Genomic DNA, 20780 nt, shown 5'->3' with positions numbered 1-20780 from the left:
CCAGATGAAAACTATGATAGTATCCCACAAGTATAGGGTATGAGACAGAGTAAAAACGGAAACATTTTGATAATTTGGCTTGCAAATCACATAAAGATATAGAGTTTGCAAATCACTGCCTATGTCTTTCACTCTATAAAGCTCACCAGTACTACATTGTTAGTTGTACTGTGAAGTATTTGACTCTAGATAATGTTCATTTGATCATGACATTAAGGCTTTATTTATGCTAGTGTAACAGTATTCATAATTATTAAAGCTGTTCATCTGACCATGGAGGAGGCAGGAGGAAGAATGTTCTCATCACTAAATGATTATGTGCCCAGCTCTGAGAAATACAATAGAGACCCTCAGAGACAATCCACTTTCCAAACCCACATCAAGTCAAGTCTCTGACTGTTGTCCTTCACCAGTCACCATTTCTGTAAATATCTTGAATTAAAACACAAGTTTTGCATTTAGTCTGAATTTTCCAAGTCCTCCTCTATGATAGAACTTTATGTGTCAAAAGGATTTAAGTAACTGAGTTAATAGTCACATGTTCATAGTACTGTATATTTCTGTAAGGACTCAAAGAACCAGGGTTTTAATTCCTGCTCTGCTTTGGAGTCAACTAAGTAAATTAATTAAATGTGCTTTAACTTTGTAATCATCGGGGAATTGTGCCGTGGTTACAGACCCCAATACACGTGTGTGTGCGTTCCACAGCGGAGGATGGCGTACACATGCATTCTGTCCATTTTTACTGCTAAGAAATGCCAATAAAGTTGTGTTATCAGAGTCCTGTCTCCAGAGCCCTACATTAGTAACACTGCTGCTAATGGTGCGATCCATTCGGGATCTAACAGTATAGATCCCTTGGGTGCGGTACCGTCATTCATTTCATGGTAAGGCTGTTTAAAAGATGGATTTACTTACTACATAACTTTGCACAGGCAGATTAATTTATTGATTTCACTCATTAGTCTGTTATTAGTGCTAGTTCACATAGCACATAATTACAGAATTTAGTCCAGCCCAAATCCCCATCCAGTCATCCAGGCCAGACAAATAACAGCCTGTATATTTGATACTTCTGATACAGAGGAAATCCATGTGAAAACAGGGGTAACATGCAAACTATGCCGGAACAAAACCCACCAGCTAGGAGTTGTGAGGCACCAGTACCACCAGCTAGTCTGCGATGCCACTAGATTCTGTGTTGTTATTCTGCAATGTTTTACAAATGAGTAATTATTGTCATATTAACATATCACCTTTGCAATGCCACTTGGACCCATAAAGCTTTGAAGCTCTTAGAAACAAAAGACAAAAAAATCCCAAAGTCAAACTGTGTCGTGATCAATGACACATTTTGTGGCAATAAAATGGACTTGCATATCCACCATAAGTATGGAAAGAAACATTCATTTAGCAAGTGGTATCCAATATACAATTTTACCTAATTTAACTTAATTTACTAAATATTCAATGACTCCCACCATCTGATGGAAAATAAAGAAAGAAAAATGTACAAACTAAGAAAGTCTTAACAATTAAAATATTTTTTTGTCTCAATTTAATATTAAAGTGCAAGTGGACATAGGAGGAGCGTTTCCACATTGTGAGTTCAACAAAGAAGTTTCCACGAACATCAGCCATCAGAGCTGATCATCTACAAGTAACCCTGCAATTATAGCTGGTCTGAAACAGCAATGCAGCACTGCATTGTCACTCCCGTCATGGGAAAACCTGGCACCTCAGAGGATCCACCCCCATACACCAGCTCTGCATCACCTTAATCGGGAACAGCTTAAAGGCTCAGGCAGATGTACCATTCATCCACTGAGTTCTACCACATCCCTAAGGATCGTGTTCTAAAATTCCTAATTGCCATCTAAGTCCCAGTTTGAAGTCTACGTCCTTGTCAGCGTGCTCCTGTCCCATTGTGTCCATTGTTGTCCTTGTAAGCAGAATCTCAGTTTTTGGCCCTTGAGCAATGATCACTTTATCCCTAAATTCTCCAACTGGGTTCATCACAATCACCGTCTCTGAGTCAGTGCTGACATGCACGAAGACAACTAAATATAATATACAAACTGAAAATATTAAATATTAAAAAGTTAATGTTCACTTCCACAATAATGTTCCACATAATATATCTTTCATTTTATTCTCCTCACTAAATAAACATGAGAAGTATCAGAATTTTATCACTGTACCTGGAAGTTGCAACACCAAATTACAGGTGTTTTTAACTCCTCTTTTAGGAATTTTTTTAAATCCAGTTGCCAGAAGACAAACGTATTGTGCTCTGTACTTAACGTAGACATTGGTGACGATGTTGATGAGTAATATGTGAAACTGATGAAAAATAAATAAGAAATTTGGGGGTTGTCCTTAAAGTTAAGGACAGGTGTGCAACAGAAAATCCTGGTTAGGGCAAGGGTTCCTTTTATGAAAATACTATACTTATCTTAAGATTTTGAAAGAAACCATTAACCATTGTGAAAACAGTGATGGAGGTTATTTGACCAGAATGAGAGAATGCCAAGTAAGTCAATGGTACCCACAGCACCAAGTTTTTCTATGCATTAAAATTCTAAGTGTTTTTTCTTCTTTCAGACTGTGATTCTTAGTATTATCTAATATTTATTAATAGTCTGTCCTTTAGCTGAAACAAAAGTAAATATAAAATTAGTTATATGAAGGTTTAAAGTGTGTCTATGAGGTCAATAGTAATGCTTTAACTTTCTTATGAATATATTGTGGATACTATTTAACTTAGCCTTGCTTCTATTTAATTAGTTTTTCCTTTTTAATGTAATATGTGTTCTGAATCATAGCAATTCATGTTCGAATATGACCCAATTTCAAGATTTTTATTTCATGGTAAAATGAAGGGGCACAGGGGTTCACAAACTTACAAGGAGCACTGTACCTATAACCAGATATGACTATTAAAGGTTTCTTCATTTTTGTATTTCACCCCCTCTTCTTTTCAAATTTAGTTGTGTCAAATTGGCCAACTCTTGTGTCCCTTGAAGAATGAATCCCATGCCAACTCAGAATGATTTAACACAAGCCTGCCGCTTCTTTTTATTCACTGGCCTGCAGGCTTCATCAGGCTATATAACATGAATAGAGAAGAGCACTTTTAGTTCAGTCCCATCCACAGCCCTGTTGATGCCTAGCCGGCTTGTGAGTAGCAAGAAGGAGAAGATCCCAACCATATCACCTATACAAGGAAACCCAGATCCATTTGTGTTATTGGAACATCCTCCCCACAGACAACCAGAGCAAGGATTCAGACCCATTGCATCACTGGGGAAGCCCTGTAGATCCTTTAAAATAGGACAATGCTATGAATTGACACAAGCAACAATAAAAAAACAAATAAAAAAAAAAAATCCAAACTGAACAAGTGCACTGAGCTTCAGATGGCAAGATGAAAACTTAAAACTTAAATTCGTTATAAAAAATTTGAAAGCTGAAGGGTTTTTGTGGTGCCATGTCATTAATTGACTCTATTTAAAAAAAAAAAAAATACCCAGCTGTGCAAAGAGAGAGAGAGTAAAATGACAATATTGTCCTTAAATCCTTTTGGGAGGACCATCTGCCAAGCAAAATTGCAGTACAGTGAGCCTTTAGACAGAAGGGCATTCACTGTAAAATTTAAAAGTGGAGAACGTTTGTTACTTCTTTTTTATTCTAGAAAGCTACATATTACTGCAGTCTAAAATAAAGGAAGCTCAATTTGATTCATAATTCAAACCAGTCATCTTTGAGTCCACTGCTTTCAGATTTTTTTGACATTGCTTTTCAGAAGAAAAATGTAAATTTATTAGGCTGGTGACCTTTGCTTTCAGAAAAACTTATTTCTTGTTTCAGTAGTTCCAATACAGGGCGCAAGGTTAGAGTTTTAAGCAGGTCAAACATGAATATGAAAAACACATTCCAGTTCATCACCTTCCCCATGTCACAGTGTCAATAAAAGCCACTCCATGTAGAGACGAAAAGAAAATTGCTGATTACCGGTTACAGAATTTAGTATAAATTATTAAAATTGACAACTACAGTTGTCCTTCAGACCTCCAGCTATGGAGTCTCATTGGGCCATAACCACATTTTTATCATCCTAATAAACTTATACGTTATCCTGTGGCTTCAGTTGAAATTCGCGGACAGATAATTTGGCAAGTTCTTAATGAACAACGTGACTCACTAAGTCCTTAAACATAACACAAGAGCAGGGCTCCTCAGGCAAAGAGCACATTTGTACTGGAACATTGGGACCCTATTAAATTAACTGTAATCGATTTGGTGGTTGTTATAATGGAAAAGATCACGTTATTGATGAGTAGCACAGACATAAGCTCTGCAAGTAATAACACTGGTGCCATCAAATCCAGCACTTTCAGTGACAGGAACACATTCATTGGAGAAAGCTTGATACTGGAGTACCGCACCCTCGTGAGAGCGTTCAATATTGGATTGTTTGAGTTTGGATGCTGGCAGGAAAGGCTGCACAGGTAATATGAGTAGCTTCAGTGGTCTGAGAAAAGCACCCACTGTGGCTGCTACCAAAAATACAGCAATGTGTGTACTTATGGAGCCCAGATAAAGCAGACCTGCCAGAGGAACATTAACCTCCAGCAGGCCATGCACAAAAGCACGTGTCACTCTGCTGGGGCACGAAAGCAGGCATTTCTGGAGGTCTAATTTTAACCAAAGGTGTTTGCAGGTATCATTGTGTGTTGTGTGTTGTTCCTGCCTGTGTCTCCGTGTAAAGTGCAAAAGTACTGTTTTCACACTGCTGCAATGAAAAAATATTGAAAACAACACCAATGATATACCATAGCTTAAAACATCAATAGAAAAATAATAGAAAAATAACTTTCTCAGTTATTATTGTTACTATCTGTTCTTGCTGGAGAACATACATTTCAATATAAAGTGGAATTCGATTACAAGTTATAACCCTGTGCAGCCATTCAATTTCAGTAATATCAGGAAATAAGTTGAAAATGTTTGGTTGCAAGGGTTTTGTTGGGGTTTTGTGAATTGTTCGGTTACAAGGGTACAATATTTCCAGATTTAGAGGAACAAAACACACAATTTACTGTCTCCAATTTTTTTGCAAAGCTTAATGGCATCTTTATTCCTTGATTCTGATTTAGCTTTGCTAATAGAAAACTAATTGAAAACTATAAATCGCATTGTTGCAGGTTCATACTGACATTTCTTCAATAGGATTAACCGCCTCTTTCACGTTGGTCTGCTCACTGTCATCCTCAGCCGAAAGATTTTCATCAATTTCAATTTCTTACACTTTATGCGGCTTTTATTGCTCATTGAGCATACTGCTGATTATTTGATTGAGGCTCATTAGATACATTGTGAATTCATGCCGTCCTTCTTCGAAGACAAATCTTCACAGCGACAAAAAATACACATTATAGCTGTGAGGATGCGTTAGAGGAAACAGATGTTTGGCTGTACTGTGAACAATATTACAATGTGCAATCAATAATCACCCGCATGGTTTGCCTCTTATTGTCCTGTGAAGTTCTGGCATTTACATGAACAAAGGTAGTTAATGACATCAAACATCACACAAAATGCCAATTTATTCGTCCGTGGTCTCAGGAGGTGAGCAGGATATATCTTTTTAATACTTTGCTGAAGGCGCACAGAACCCTATTAGAAATGCATCTACAAAAACAAAAATGAAAACCATAACATCTACGAGATTTTAACAGGGCTTTCCCAGCTTTCCGACTCAGAGAAAAAACACACACACACACACACACACACACACACACACACATTTGCTGAAGCCGCTTGTCCCAAGTCAGGTCACGGCAAACCGGAGCCTAACCTGGCAACACAGGGCATAAGGCTGGAGGGAGAGGTGACACACCCAGGACGGGACACCAATCCGTCGCAAGGCATCCCAAGCGGAACTCGAACCCCAGACCCACCAGAGAGCAGAACCCGGCCAACCCGTTGCGCTACCGCGCACCAAAGAAAAAAAAATAATAACAGTAAAACTGAAATATACCTGAAATACACAAAGTTTTTGCAAAATCTGTAAAGAAACATCGAAATAATTGCTCATCCTGAGGAAACTGAAGTTTTCCATGCTGGAATGATCAGGGAGGTCAAGTATATTCCTATGCATGTGCATTTTGATGATTTTTAGGAGATCCAATGCTGTTAACACTTCTGGTGTCAAAAAAAGGGATTCTTTCCTCTATAAAAGCCCTAGCTCTCATACTGAGAATGTGAAAGAATGCAATGAGCTCTATACAGGAGTGGTGTAAAACCAAATTTGTTCTGCTCAGGAATCTTCTGTATACCACATAGAGGATACTTGCATACATTCTCCTGGTGCTCTGACACAATCTTCCCCTGAAGGGTTAGGATATAGCTTAATGTGGATGTGGTGAGTCACTATATGACTTCTACGCCTTTTCTCCCACATACTGCTCTCACACTATAGACCCTACAGTTTCCCCTGCACATCGCCTGCTTTATTTATATATCTGTCTGCCTACACAGTGATGGGAGTACCGCAGGTGGCTTTCAGCTAAGTAGGTATCTCCCTTATATATATTCTACTCTGTTCTGTTCTACTTTTAGCGAGTTAAAACTCTGTTAAAGCAAGAAAAAAAAATCCTTGTACGCAAGCTACCCCTTTTGTATTGTACAAACCTGACGCATAAGTCGCTTTGGAGAAAGGCCTCAGCTAAATTAATAATAGTAAATGCGGGCCATTATGCAATGCTTATTGTGTAACCATGGGCTACATGTGGAGACATGTCAAATTGTATCCTTAAAATAGGGATTCTCCATGAACAAATCGGTGATTTACGATAAAGTACAGAAGATCGGTATAAAATAGAGTAGTTGGTGTCCACTCAAGGCATATCGTTTAGGAAGCATTTCAGAGTACATGAGAAGCCCCCAAATATTACTCCCCTAAGTTATTCTACCTTCTAGTTACAGAGCTTGCATGGCCAGGATCAAAGCGTTAAACCCTAGGCAACATGCAGCGCCAGGCACAGAGAATACAAGGCAAGCTGTGTGATCTCTAAAACATCACAGTAGCACTGATCACTGATGCACTTAACTTATCTTTGCATTTAAATCTGCTATGGATTTCATCCTTTTGGTTTCACTGCAGGTACAGAGTAGCATCTGGGTTACAAGCCTGGGTTTCAGAAAACTTAGCGCTGAAGGTGGTGTTAAATACCAAAGCCAGCACTGTGGATGTATCATCTTAGCATGAAGAACAACAGAAATAACTTCCCTTTTCCTCTGGAGAGAGCTGACCTACCTGTGAAAATCAACCTATGCTCCACAAAACGCTGGGTCATTTGTTAAAACCGATCGCAGAAATTGTACGTTACGTCATAAATCCTCACAGTGTATCCATTTTTACAAGGCCTAGATCAGCTGAATACACAGAATCACACGAGAAAGTAGAACAAGAAACTGTGTAGCGAAGATAGTGTAGTGGTAAAGAAACCCTATAAAGCCTCATTCCGTCTAAGAAACAAAGGAAAAACAATGTGTACGCCGATGTAGAATAATCAGTACATGCAGTATGCACTGGGAGACAGCTGATAGGACAATATCAAGCAATTTTAACGAAGCGTGTGGCGCACGACAATGTGAACGACCAAATAACTACATGATATTCATTTTTTGCTACCTTTTCCAATACGGATGACCACAAGATCCACAACATTTTACAACTATAGTGTCAAAGTCAGGGACACAGAAGACATGAACAAAATATTGGGAGGTAGTGAATTCTATTCAATTTATAAATGAAGAAGAATTTTGGAAATACACACACACACACACACACACACATTTTCAGAACCGCTTGTCCCATACGGGGTCACGGGGAACCAGAGCCAACCCGGTAACACAGGGCGTAAGGCCGGAGGGGGAGGGAACACACCCAGGATGGGATGCCAGTCCGTCGCAAGGCACCCCAAGTGGGACTCGAACCCCAGACCCACTAAAGAGCAGGACCAGGTCCAACCCACTGCACCACTGCGCCCCCTATTTTGGAAATAATGTTACAAATTTAATTTTAATGCCGTATTTTGCTTTACACAAGCAATGATCAGCTGCTGATCCTGCAAGAGTAAAACACTGACTGTAAATGTGGTGGCATTACTGTTTCTGGTTTCTGTGGCAGAGGGCTTGTCTCTGTCAGAGTTCTTCTGACTGCCAGTACATTAGCAAGGGCACAAGACAGTCAGGATGCTGACTCAAGCAACTGGGGGATTCAATGCAGGCAGTTTCGAAGCTCATAGAAAAGATGCAATTTTCCCTTCTGTTAAAACTCCAAACAGTTCACCACATACAAATACATACTGAAAATGAAGGGAACTGTCAGGCGAAAGCAATTACAATTACTTGTGTGCAAACTTGAAAAAGTTTGGAACGTAAAACAATTCAGCCTACACAGCTCAAATTGATCCTTTAATTGCCTGCAGACAAAAAAAAGAGCCTTAGGTAAAACATCAGCAGTTCATTGTTTTTTTTTTATTATTATTATATATTAATAATAATAATGGCACGGCGGCACAGCGAGTAGCGCTGCTGTCTCACAGCGCCTGGGTGGTGCGAGAGAACATGGGTTCGATCCCTGTTCAGTCTGTGTGGAGTTTGGATGTTCTCCCCATGTCTGTGTGGGTTTCCTCTGGGTGCTCCGGTTTCCTCCCACAGTCCAAAGACATGTTGTTCAGGTTCCCCCATAGTGCGTGAGTGTGTTTCACTGATGCATGGATGAGTAACCCCTTGTAAGTAGTGTATCTAGCAATGTAGTCACCTTGGTGAATAGGGTGTGTGGGCTAGTAACATTACATAGTATCTGCTGTAAGTCGCTTTGGACAAAAGTGTCTGCTAAGTGAGTGAATAAATGTAAATATTATTTTGTCTGTTGTAATAATCGAAATACAATGAGACAGAATGCCAAGAATTCTAGATCTATTATTTTCTGACATAGCTTTGCACATCCTCATAGTGAGACAGCCTTGTAATGGGTTTGTGCTTTGGGAAAGAATAACTGAATCGCTTAAAAATTGATATAGGGAAATGCTAAACTGATAACTAAATGCATCACTGATCTAACAGTTTATAAAATGGCATAATGAGTATTCATACATACCCACACAATGCATAACACTAAAATTCATTTTAAGCAATGCTGACAGTGACGTGCAATGTTATTGATCTCAACTCCTCTGCAGTTTGTTACTAAGCAACGATTTAAAATACAGTATTCAAAACTGCAGCTCAACAGAGACTGTAATCCTGTTAGCTAGAAGCAAAATCTATGGCTGTACATATAGGCTCCAAAATGTAACTGGTTATAACTTGTTACTATTTTAGACATGAGTATACAGTATGTTATCACTATAATCATGAGACAAAGAAGTCAGGATGATATTCTTAAGAATTTGTATACTGTAACTTACCTTCTTCATAGGAGGGAAATGAAAAATGTAGTCCCCTTATTTACATATCCAGTGCCATTTTAAGTACTGCTTAAAAAAAACATTGAAAATACAGAATAAATTATAAGTGTAGATTAGAGCTGGATTGCTGAAGTGATGTGACCCTTTTTGATATTGTGTACTCGTTTATGAAAATCAAATCAAAGGCACGACAGCCCAGTAGCTACAGACATACTACAATGCAAACAGATTTCAACAGGTTACCAATCTAATAGCAAGCTCACATAAATACTTTCATTATTGAAACTGCTACTACAGAAAAATCACAGTTTTCAACATTGACAGGACATGATTACGAATGCCACTAATTCAAATGGGGAACATTACAAAAAAGCTGAACCTAATACAACATTACTAAAGTAGTTTGTGTTAATAGTTACTTGTTTGTGTTGTTTAAAAAAAGAATGTAAATTGATTAAAAGCAAAGATCAGCTCAGCAGTCAAGAAAAATAATAATTTATCCTATAAAAACTCGACCACAAGTCTGGATTTCCTTATCACTTCACGACAAAATTAATGTCCTGAGAATGTCAATGATAACCTTCTCTACTACAACTGTACTATTAGTACTACTAGTACTTACTAGTACTGCACTATTTGAGGCATATAACATGTAAAGTGTGTAAAAATCCATGTGAACAATCGAAAGAAGAGATTATCGGGTGACAAATGTATCCGGAAGACGGGGCTGAGACAAAATTTTAACACTTAATGAAAATTAGTAAACATAGTAAGAGAGAAACAATTTCTTCATAATGGATCACTGGATTCTAAATGCTTTCCCTGGTAAATATGTCCAATAAATTCAAATTCGGTATAAACAAAAGTTGCTTATAAAAGTGAAAAAATTTGTTATTCTGCTGTGGCCTGCTTATAGACATATTTTATAGTGTTTTCACAAATCAGACTTCATTCAAAAAAGTAGGTTTTCATTTGAAAGTACTAAAACTGTCAGAATGTTAGAATTGCTCTTTGTTCAGTAAAGATTCTTTTGAATTTTCAACAAAGCACAATAAGCTTAAAAAGTTGGTTTATTACCATTCTCACCAGATATTCAACACCATGAGTGCACACACCTCAACAACGTCTTTTTATACTGCTGAACCTGTTTTGTCCCCTTGTACCAGACACAAACACCTTCCAAGGGCTCCTTCACCCAATCCCAAGTATGTGGAATTTTACCAGCAAACATTGTTCCAGAAACTTCTCCCGCAAACTATATCACAAATACAAATGTAGCACACACACAGATGAATACCAAATAGTAAATAATAAGCAAAAAACTAAAAGTAAAACAAAACAAATAATCCAATAACCCATTAAGTTCTGGTCAAAAATTTCATAATAATAATACTCTACATATGGATTTGTAACTTCGGCCAAAAAGCTAAACTCAAAGGAACATTTAAGGTATTTTAAAAGCATTTTTAGAAAAATTAATTATGTCGCAATGTCTATTTGGTGTTGTATAATAGGACCGTTTTGTCAATCAGTTCTGCATAGTTTACTCTCCAGTATTCCAGAAAGAAAAAAATCCATTTTAGAAAGACAAAAACAATAGCATAAGCTCCCAAAATATAAGGCATTTCAAAAATTCATTTCCTTTTGTGTTTTTTTTTTTTTTTTTAAATTACAGATAGTTTAAGCATATATAATGAACAAAGCCAGCAGGCAAGACACATCCTTCTCTGTATATTCTGTATATGATCATCCGATAATATAAAAATGCAGTACAGGTGCATGAATTAGTTTTATTTTTTTCTGAAAATTCCGAAAACTATACATTTCTTGGTGCTGTCTCTGGGCCGGGAAAACATAAAGTGAAAAGTGGCATTGCTCTACATATTAGAGCTTAAAGGCAGCTGCAGTTACAAAGAAAATCTCAGCAAAGTATCCATGAAAGAATCATGATGGATGGATGGAAGTGCCATAAATTCTAGTCCAACTCATAGTGACCACCTTCATGGTTTTGTAGACAAAGGAGAAACTGAAGTGGTTTGCCACCGCCTTCTTACATACATGTCTGGGAGGGTGCAAAACACATGGAGGAACATCCAAAACCCACACACCCTGAGCTGGACTCAAGCCTCATACCCACTGAGCAATTTAGGAGCTGTGAGACACCAGTTTTACTCACTGCGCTACCATGTCTCCCAAATGAACATTATAATTTAATAAAACAGCAGGACTGAACCTCATATTCTCATAAAGGAAAGACCAAAATGTCTTTGTTCTGCTCACCTTTACAAATCCCAGAATAAGGCCTAAGCATGATATGTGAAACTCTCCAAAATTTGGTTTTAATAAAAAAATTTATAACTTCTTAATAATGAATGAAACTAATGAAACTTGCATCTATAACACTGATTATTCAAATCTTTGTGATTATTCTCTTTGTTAATGTAAATCAAAATCAAGAATATAGGCACACTTGTAGTCCAGTTTATGAGTAACTGTACCTCTTACACGAACAATGAGAAAAACTTTTCATCCAATTCAATCACAGTTCATAGTAACATCACCCATTCGTCTTTTTTATCAAAAAGAAATAAATATAGGGTACTACAGCAAACTGGGCAAGCCAAATTTGTAAACATTTTGAGCAACCCAATGAAGTGTATCCAGACAAAGAGCTTCATTAATGAGCTGAGTGGCAGGACACAACAAACTCATGTGGCCTTTCTACAGTACATTTTCCTAATTTAGTGTAATAAATTGTCACTGGTAAAAGCTTATAAATTGAAAATAAGAAGTTCTTTTTACTGACAAGTAATGGCTTTAAGTCACAACAAAAAATATATAAAAATAGAACAGCACTGCCCCAAAGTCTAAACAAAGACTCATGGACAAGGCAGTGTTTTTTATCAGAACTTTGTTTCATCAGTAATCATCATTAACTTAGAAACCAGAATGTTTTTTTTTTTTTTTCATAATAGAGCTTTATTGTAGAGACTGAGTTATGTGAGGAGTGATTAATTTAGACTTGTAACGTCTTACTTATCTTAAATGGTAAACCATATACTGAGTGCATAAATTTTACTGATATACTTTTAACAGACTTTAATTGTTCTTTTCTATGAAAATGTAACTGTACTAATTGTGTACAAAAAACATTTTCAGGCAGAAGAAATTTGGCATAAAATTGTGTAAAAATTTCTTGGTCAGCCACAGCTGAGTTAAGATCTTTAAATGTGTTTCAGAAGAATATATTGCCAGGTTAATCCTGACACTAATCCATCCTTACCTTGCTGCTGAACTTCTGAGGAAATCTTGCAGCTTTTACCTGCACAAAGTAAACATGAGCCTACGCACACGGTGTTCCATGCTTACCTTGTCCGCCATGATCATAGATGATCCTCCATGGATTCCCATGACAGGTATCAGTGTCTGGGAAGAAATAAAATCCAAAATCTGGGCAATGGCTTCCTGGTCTGTGCCATCCCCAAACACCAGACCATGGATTTTAGTCCCAGACATGAGATCGCACACATGAGTTATGATGCTTTTGGGGTCGGTTTCATTCACCAGCAGTGTCACCACATTCACGTCGATGGGATCCTCCTTGCTCCACAGAGCCCGTAGGTCTCGGTCTGAGATGTAACGTGTTCGCCCCAAAATCACCGCTATGTTCAGGATGGGGACTTTGTCTGCTCCAAAAGCCACATTGATGTGAAACAGAAGAACATGGAGTGTCAGGAGAGCACACACAAAATTCCCCATAGTGGCCAACTTCATCCCCTGCAGGTATATCAACACAGACATAAGAGAGTATGAACAGCATGATATATGCACTAGGGAGATTGCATTACTGACAGCAGACAATGAATCACACCCCCCTTCCCACCGCCCTCCCCAAAAAAAAAACCCTCTGAGGGTAGCCAATGATCATCCATTATGGAAATATTGATAGCAACCTCATTATACACACTGAAATTGAACTTTTCATAATGACAATATTCTTTTTTGTTACACAAATGGAATTTTGAATTTCTAACACAAACAATAGATAACCTTCATAAATTAATACACTTTACCACAGCATTTGAAAATAAGACACTGTGAAATAATGTGTTGCAGCAAGCCACACCTAAGGCATCAAACATGATGTGTCTGTAGATTAGTGATCTATAACCCATAAATTTCAGAAAGCTTCAGCAATATTTCAGTCACCAGTAGCTGACTGTGTATTTAGATGTACATAAACGTGGATATACAATTTTATCTAGACAAGCATTTAAGAATGGATCGATATCATATATATTTATTCATTTTGTAAATCCTAAAATGTGCTGTCAAATATTACATCTGGCACTTGTTTACTTCTGAATGTTGCACTTTAATCAGAATTTTGCTGGCTGTTTTAGCAATAATTTCACTGGGTAAACTCATGTGACCCATATTCATTTGCCATATTTTCCTGCAATATATTAGCCTGTTACACTATGTTTAAGCTTGGCCAAAACCATAGCTATTCATGGCGTAACAATTGGCAAGGCCTTGGGAAGGACCAAAAAATATTAACCATAGTACTCAATGGAATTATACACATTAGGTTTGCTTGGACACCGAGAGGACATACCCCCCCTTTGGTACACAATACAATGAATGTCCATACATCTTATGCAATTTGAGCAATTTCCCAACAACCAAAAAAGTCATGTGTGGAGCTAAGTACAACATTCAAAGAGGAATTTTAATGAATCAAAATACATTGGTATTCAAGGCAGCCAGATGTCAGGCATCTACTGATCCAATGAAGGTGTGACTTGTCAGTGATTGTAAGGACAGTTCTGCGCTGTGTGCAAAGGGTTGTCTCCCTTTCATTCATGCCCATAAAATGAGTGCAAAGCAGCCGAATCATCACGGAAAACATGTCAACATTATAATCAAGTCTTCTGAGGCATGTGTTCACGGATCCAGCAACCAAACATGGGTACATATGGAGACCCTGACAGATCTTCGCCCGTTTTTGACGCTTGCGCGAAGTCATATGTTAAATTTCTGTCAGCCTGTGAAATTAATGTAAATATATTAATGCGGTTACGCACTACACGCATTAATTCCTGCAGGACCGCGGCAGCCTTAGTAAGGCTTACAGCGCGCACCGTCTCTCAGTAACAATCTACTCCTCCGCAAGACGCCCTCGAGTCGCACCCACGCGTAGCGGAACGCCACGGACACGCCGCTCATCGCCTCGACGTGCCTTCGCCGCCTTTAATCTACCACTAAATGCACTTTCCACATTTACTTCATTGGTGTTCCACATCTCGAAGGAATAGGAAATGGTTCTCAACAGTGTCAAGGTGTAAGAATCTACCCCCCGACACCAGCGCTGTATTAATGTCTATTTTTAACTGCTCGCATGTGATCTTGTCTCCGTACGTCACAACAGTCAGTGCTTAAAAGTTACACTTCGTCCAGATTTTCGTCATGACTCTGATGCCGCCCATCCCGGCGGATGTATCATTTTAACTGCAGCCATATAAAGCAAACCTGTGGTCCTACAACGTGACGATGTTTGAAAGAGAGGAGCGGCCGAATGGAAGAGCGCATAGAAATCCACTTTAATTTCCCGTCGCTTTTAGGGGGTTTGCCATTATACACGAGCGCCCCCTTGTTGTTTCGTGTATTATTTCGTTTTATGGCTTGCTGTAATTGGTTCTATTATTTTAGGAGCTACCGTCAGTGTCAGAGTTGCAAGATTTACTTGTTTGAAAATGTGACGGATTCTCAAGCGCCAAGGCCTGGCAGTCTTTATCGTCACTGTCAGTGGAGAGGGAAAAAAAAAAAATAAATCAGTTCCTTGCGAAATGCCTTGTTTGGTTAGAGCTCCGAGGCACGAGAGCCCACCCCCACGGGCGAAGTGCGGAAAGTTAATCGCTTTTCTTCGACCAAGATGGCATGTGAAGAAATTCTAAGCAGGGAACGAACTCTGTTGAACTGACGCTCAACCCAACTGCTCTATACAATGTTTCTCTGCTGAATCCAGGCAGAATATTGACCGCAACAACAGGGAAAAAAATAAATAAAATAAAATAAGCCAGCATGGAAGATGCAGTGACAGGGTTGCTATTTATTTATTTATTATTTCGCGATCACATTGCCCTGGCACGAGTTTTCCCTGCACTGCACTCTTTTTTTCTTAGTGTCTTACTGGGAAAATCAGAGCGCTTATACATTAAACACAGAAAAAACTATACTTGCCGAACAACGATGATGTTCATCATGCCTACGCAAATGTATACATTAAAAACCAAAAAAAAAAGAAAAAAAAAAAAAGAATCGCGCAAGCCATCTTCCCAAGCAGGCACCGAAAGGTAGCGCTGCGTGGGGACTGACATGCACGGGTGATTTATATATATATATATATATACAGATTGTTAAAAAAAAAAAAACATAAAAAGATGACATTCGCGTCACGAAACACTGCCGTTCCATCAACGGGACAAATATTTATTTATTTAGCGCGGTGGACTTCGCTGAGCGGGGTATTCCGGCCACAAGATTCACGTCACCCCACGCGCGTTAAACAAGTGCAGCTACGTGTAATAAAGAACAAGAGGAATCAAGGCGTCAACTTACAGAATCCCCCTTCCACAAAACTCCCATATCGCTGCTTGAAATGACATTGTAAAGGAGTCTTCCGTCAAATAAGCCGCCGGGACAGACTGGTTTCAATCATGATTATTTCCACCGAATAATCCTCTCTAACTTGTTCCCAAAAGCGCCGAATCGCATGATAAATCCAGCGATCTGGTGCGCTCCTTCAGCGTCGTGTCATCATCGTCTCCCTACGAATGTGGAGCGACGGTGGAGGAGGGAAAGAAGAGCAATGTTTGTGTATGCGCCGTGTTTTCGGAGTGTGTGACCGTGCGGTGGGACTGCCGGCAGCTCTGAGGGTGTCTCTGCATCGCTCGCAGTTTCTTCGGCAACTGAGGATGCTGTGAGAGACACGTCCGTGAGGAGGAGAGCAGAACTACACCCAGTTCCACCGCACGCACGCAGCGAAAAAGCCCCCAGAAAAAGGAATGCACTTCGATGAATGTCAAAAACGCAAACGTGATCAACAAGCACACATGATGATGCTACGTTCACTCTTAGACGCCGCCGACCATCATCAGATCGGGCGCCGAAACGTGTCAAACTACGGGCTGTTGACTGTTGTTGGTGCCGCGCGTCAAACGCCGCGACAGGTTAAGCGCGTCGAGTTCGCGAAGCGGGGCGGCACGCGTGGTCCGCATGTGAACTACCTGTTGGGGTTTTCCGCCGATCCTGCCCGTTATTCCGAGCGCTTTGTGGACGGAACCGCTTCAGTTCTACGTCATTGTTGCTCCCAGGCTGCAGTCTTCGTGTACCGCTGTTGCAAAAAAAAAATTCCGTAACCTTGTTTGGGATGAGAGAGAGCTTGTAGTCATCACCGAATGAATATACAAAGCTTCCAGAATATCATTTTTTCAACTGACTGACAAGTCATCGTTTTTGCAGTGCGCGAAACTGACTTCGAAGGTGTAGCGCTTGTTTTTTCGCACATGGAACTTGTATATGCATGATGAAGCAAAGACTTTCCTTTAAGTCCATTTTCACATCCGAAAAAGATGCCTTTTTCCCAAGGGTTTCGTCCTTGCAGTGATGTCAATGGTCTAATTTCACAGACTGTAACGCACAAGCGTTTGGGTCTCATACAGTGCGGTACGCGGAGGACCGAATTCATTCCTAGGAGACCATGCGGCGACAAGGAACCTTCGCCAGCATTATGATACTATGTGTTGCAGATAGCTGGAAATAATACATTTTCACCAGAAAAAAAAAAAAAAAAAAAATACTGGCATTTCATAACTCCAATATCGCTAACACCCAAGTCTGAGGTTACGAAATAATGCTACCTTGGATTCTCCAAAGAATATGCAGGGGGGGGGGAAATAATGAAATCGTACGTCTTGTAGAAATTTAAATTGTACCGTTTTGAGATGACGTGTCCCTGTTGTACGTTTTCAATAATAGATGCAAATCTCTGCATGCAAATGAGTCAGTTCAGCACCAGCGTTACATAAAATTGTTGCGTGAAGCACAATGTATTGTGCAGCAATGTGGTTACATATCTAGTAATGCATAGCGATACACACTCAGGGAACTGAACCCCCTCTGCAAACACAGTAAACTGGCAGTTGTAAATACTGATTATAGCATTGGGCACACACATGATGCGTTATTAATGTTGTTGTTGTTGTTGTTGATTTAATATTTAGCCTTTGTCCAAGGCGATTTGCAATATTAGTTACACTATACAGTTGTTGATAAGTCTACACCCAATCACATACACACACACACACCTGCAGAACAATGTTCAGTAAGTGGCCTCTCAATGCACTCTTTCAGCCTTCTTTATCCTCAAAATCAATGTGGGAAGTAAAAAAAAATAAAAAAAACTGCCAGTGAGAACTTCCAGTCAAAAACCCGTCCCTGTGTGTACGGCTGTCTGCCCATTTCAAGTTCTTTACTTTTCGATTAATTTCCCCACACTTAATTTAGACATCACCAAGCAGCAGACTGCGATAACATCCGCAATGTAGTCCACAGCAGCTCTGCAAAATAAAAACAAGCACAAGTATAATTAAGTAACTGAGTAGCTGGTGTATATCTCAGGATGTTGCATCAAACTCCATTTCAAGCCTAGCACACTGCTTGGAGACACTGGAAATGTGTTACTTATCATTTTTAACTAACATCTCTTCAGATACATATTTTCAGTATGGTTTCTCGATTTCAGTATGGACTAAACAAAAACATTTATGGTACTGAAATGAATTTGAGATAACAAGGAAAAATCACTTCTCTGCATTGTCACTGTGCTGACATATGACTGCTGATTCATTCTGTTGTGGCCTGATGATTTCCAAGTACATAAGAGCTGAACACTATGCCACTATTGATGGACTTTAGTTATGCCCGGTTGCGATAGACCAGCGTCCCATCAATGGTGTACTCCCTGAGCTTTGCACTCAGTGATTCCGGGATAGACTCCGAACCACAGCAACCCTGATCAGGACAAGCAGTTAATGAAAATGGGTGGATATTTATGCCTGATGTGGGAATTTAAGAGTCAAAGTAAATTAAATTGGTTATTCTCTCACACTCCTTAGTGTTTATAACAATATGGTGGCCTAGTGATTTTCAGCCTGTTTTTCACTGAAGGTCTTTTCCTTTGCCACCCCTTTGATATGATACGTAACACTAATTTTGGCCTGAGTAGCATTTCTTTCCTTAATTATGAAATTTACCAAACTGAGTATCAGGTGAAAGAGGACATTACCATATTTTGACAGACTGCAACAGTAATTGGCAGCACTTCTAGTATGTGAACACACCAACGTTCATTATTTAGAAAAATATGTAGAACTCTCAAATGCTTTGTATTTACATCATGTTACACAACGAATATAAAACACTAAAAACACACAGTTTTTGCGCACTGAGCACGAAGAAATCTCTGTTTCCAACAAATAAAATAGATCTTCACTCCATAGGTATAACAAAGGTGTGCATTTGGAGTAGTTACTCTCTTTTCAACTTTATGGCCTTCCTCAGCCTGATGTTGAGTTATAGTTTAATATCAGCCTTACTCCACCATTGAAAATAAATTGATTACTGGTCCCATGAAGTTTTTGACAGCCGCAGGAGGGTTGTGGTTCAGTATGATGAGGTGATGTCTGAATCACTTTACTAATTACTTGAGTCATCTGTTGTTTAAACTGTAATCTCAATGATTTGGCCAGAGGGAATTTCTGTATTTTTTATTATGTTGTATGATAACTGCTCATCAGTTCTTTTCACCTCACAGATTCTAATTAATTAGTCATAATACTTCACTTACTTTACTCTTCTAGTTCCCTTTCAAATATTGAAAAATGGGAAAGATTATTATCGTTCCCCTTTTCATTCATTACATGAAAAATGTAAATAGATGTTTCAGAGGGGCTAAATTGTAGTGTTAAAAGCCATTTGGGCTTCTCAGATATTAAAAGCCATATCAGATTAAAATGCTTAGTGGCAGTCTACAGCAACCATTATGGAGGAAAGCAAAGAGCATACTGGCAAAAAAGAAAAAAATCAGCACATATTTTATAAATTTAAAAATCCAAGCTGCACATCCTCCTACATGGATACTTTTGTGAACCTGCAACTCGATTCCGACACCCCCAGTAGTGCTACATTGGTGTTGTGTTGATGTAACATTGTGCACTGAACATCTAAAACCTCCCACAGATGGCCAAGAGCCAAAGTCAGCTCAGAGAGGAAGACTGCCAGTGGTGAATAAGTCCCGCTGGCCTCTTTCCGCTTTCTGTGGACATGAAGAAATTACCAGTCATTGCACAGTGAAAGATATGCTATAATCTGGCCAATTAACTAGGGTGTGAGAACAAAGTATATTCCGTTAATACACTTGACCTTTGCATGACCACATATACCAGCTCAGTTGGCATATTTGCAGTGAGACATTCTAATCTCTAAAGACAATTCCGCTTTAAATACTCAGCGTGACAGTAAAACTCAGAGATTGTTTAAACATCACTTGCCCAGAGTTGGTGGAAATCTTCTCTAGAATTCCCCCTCTATACAGCATAAATCACTATCAGCCTAACGGAAATTGTATTATTTTCAACCATTTAGCTCAGTGGTTGCACAGATAATCATTGAAAAGACAGTCTTGTATCTGAAAATTGAATTATATGTGAACCAAAGCTATTTTGTTTCTCCCTTATGAGTCAAAAATTAACTCCAGTACATAATATTATTGTAGCAAAAGGTCTATACTTTTGAGGGTAAGGCTAGCACTGTATAACAAGGATATGAAAAGTTGACTTACAGTACTGGCATGACTTGAAATATTATTTCATTTTTCTGCACATTAAACATGCATTTATTCAAATTTGAATAGCTGAAAGAATAGCTAAAAGTGTTTTTTTTTTTTTTTTGTATATTTTACAAACTGATTTTTTAAATTTGCATAATCTATAGGAACTAAAACCACCCAGACAAATTGTGGTTGCTTTACCTGACACTAATCAAGCAAAGTGTAAAATGTTTCAGATGGGAGGCACGTGTTGCAGACCTGCAAGTTCAGGGAAACAAAGTTTAATGCTATCCATCTCGATGGTCATTGGAGATGGTGCCACCACAGCCAGGTTCATTTCTTCTAGATCAGACCATGTTGAACAAGCACAAAAGGGTTCTTTCCTCTAAACCAGGATGTTTGAACTT

General features: G+C 38.9%; 1 protein-coding gene across 1 annotated transcript in view; it reads right to left on the bottom strand.

Moving 5' to 3' along the window:
• The window catches only part of LOC108926533 (glutamate receptor ionotropic, NMDA 2A-like), a 79619-nt gene extending 63447 nt beyond the window's left edge, over positions 1-16172 (bottom strand). Inside the window, exons 1-2 of the mRNA XM_018739263.2 lie at positions 16104-16172; positions 12852-13259 (exon numbers count right to left, since the gene is read on the bottom strand). Of these exons, the coding sequence (XP_018594779.1) occupies positions 12852-13259; positions 16104-16130 (435 nt within the window). The 5' untranslated portion in view covers positions 16131-16172. The remainder of the gene's footprint in view (positions 1-12851; positions 13260-16103) is intronic.
• Between the last annotated feature and the right edge of the window lie 4608 nt (positions 16173-20780).

The sequence above is a fragment of the Scleropages formosus genome, chromosome 20 (assembly GCF_900964775.1).
Source record: "Scleropages formosus chromosome 20, fSclFor1.1, whole genome shotgun sequence".
Classification (NCBI taxonomy): Eukaryota; Metazoa; Chordata; class Actinopteri; order Osteoglossiformes; family Osteoglossidae; genus Scleropages; species Scleropages formosus.
Note: the sequence above shows the minus strand (reverse complement) of the source record. Positions and strands in the feature narration are given on the sequence as shown.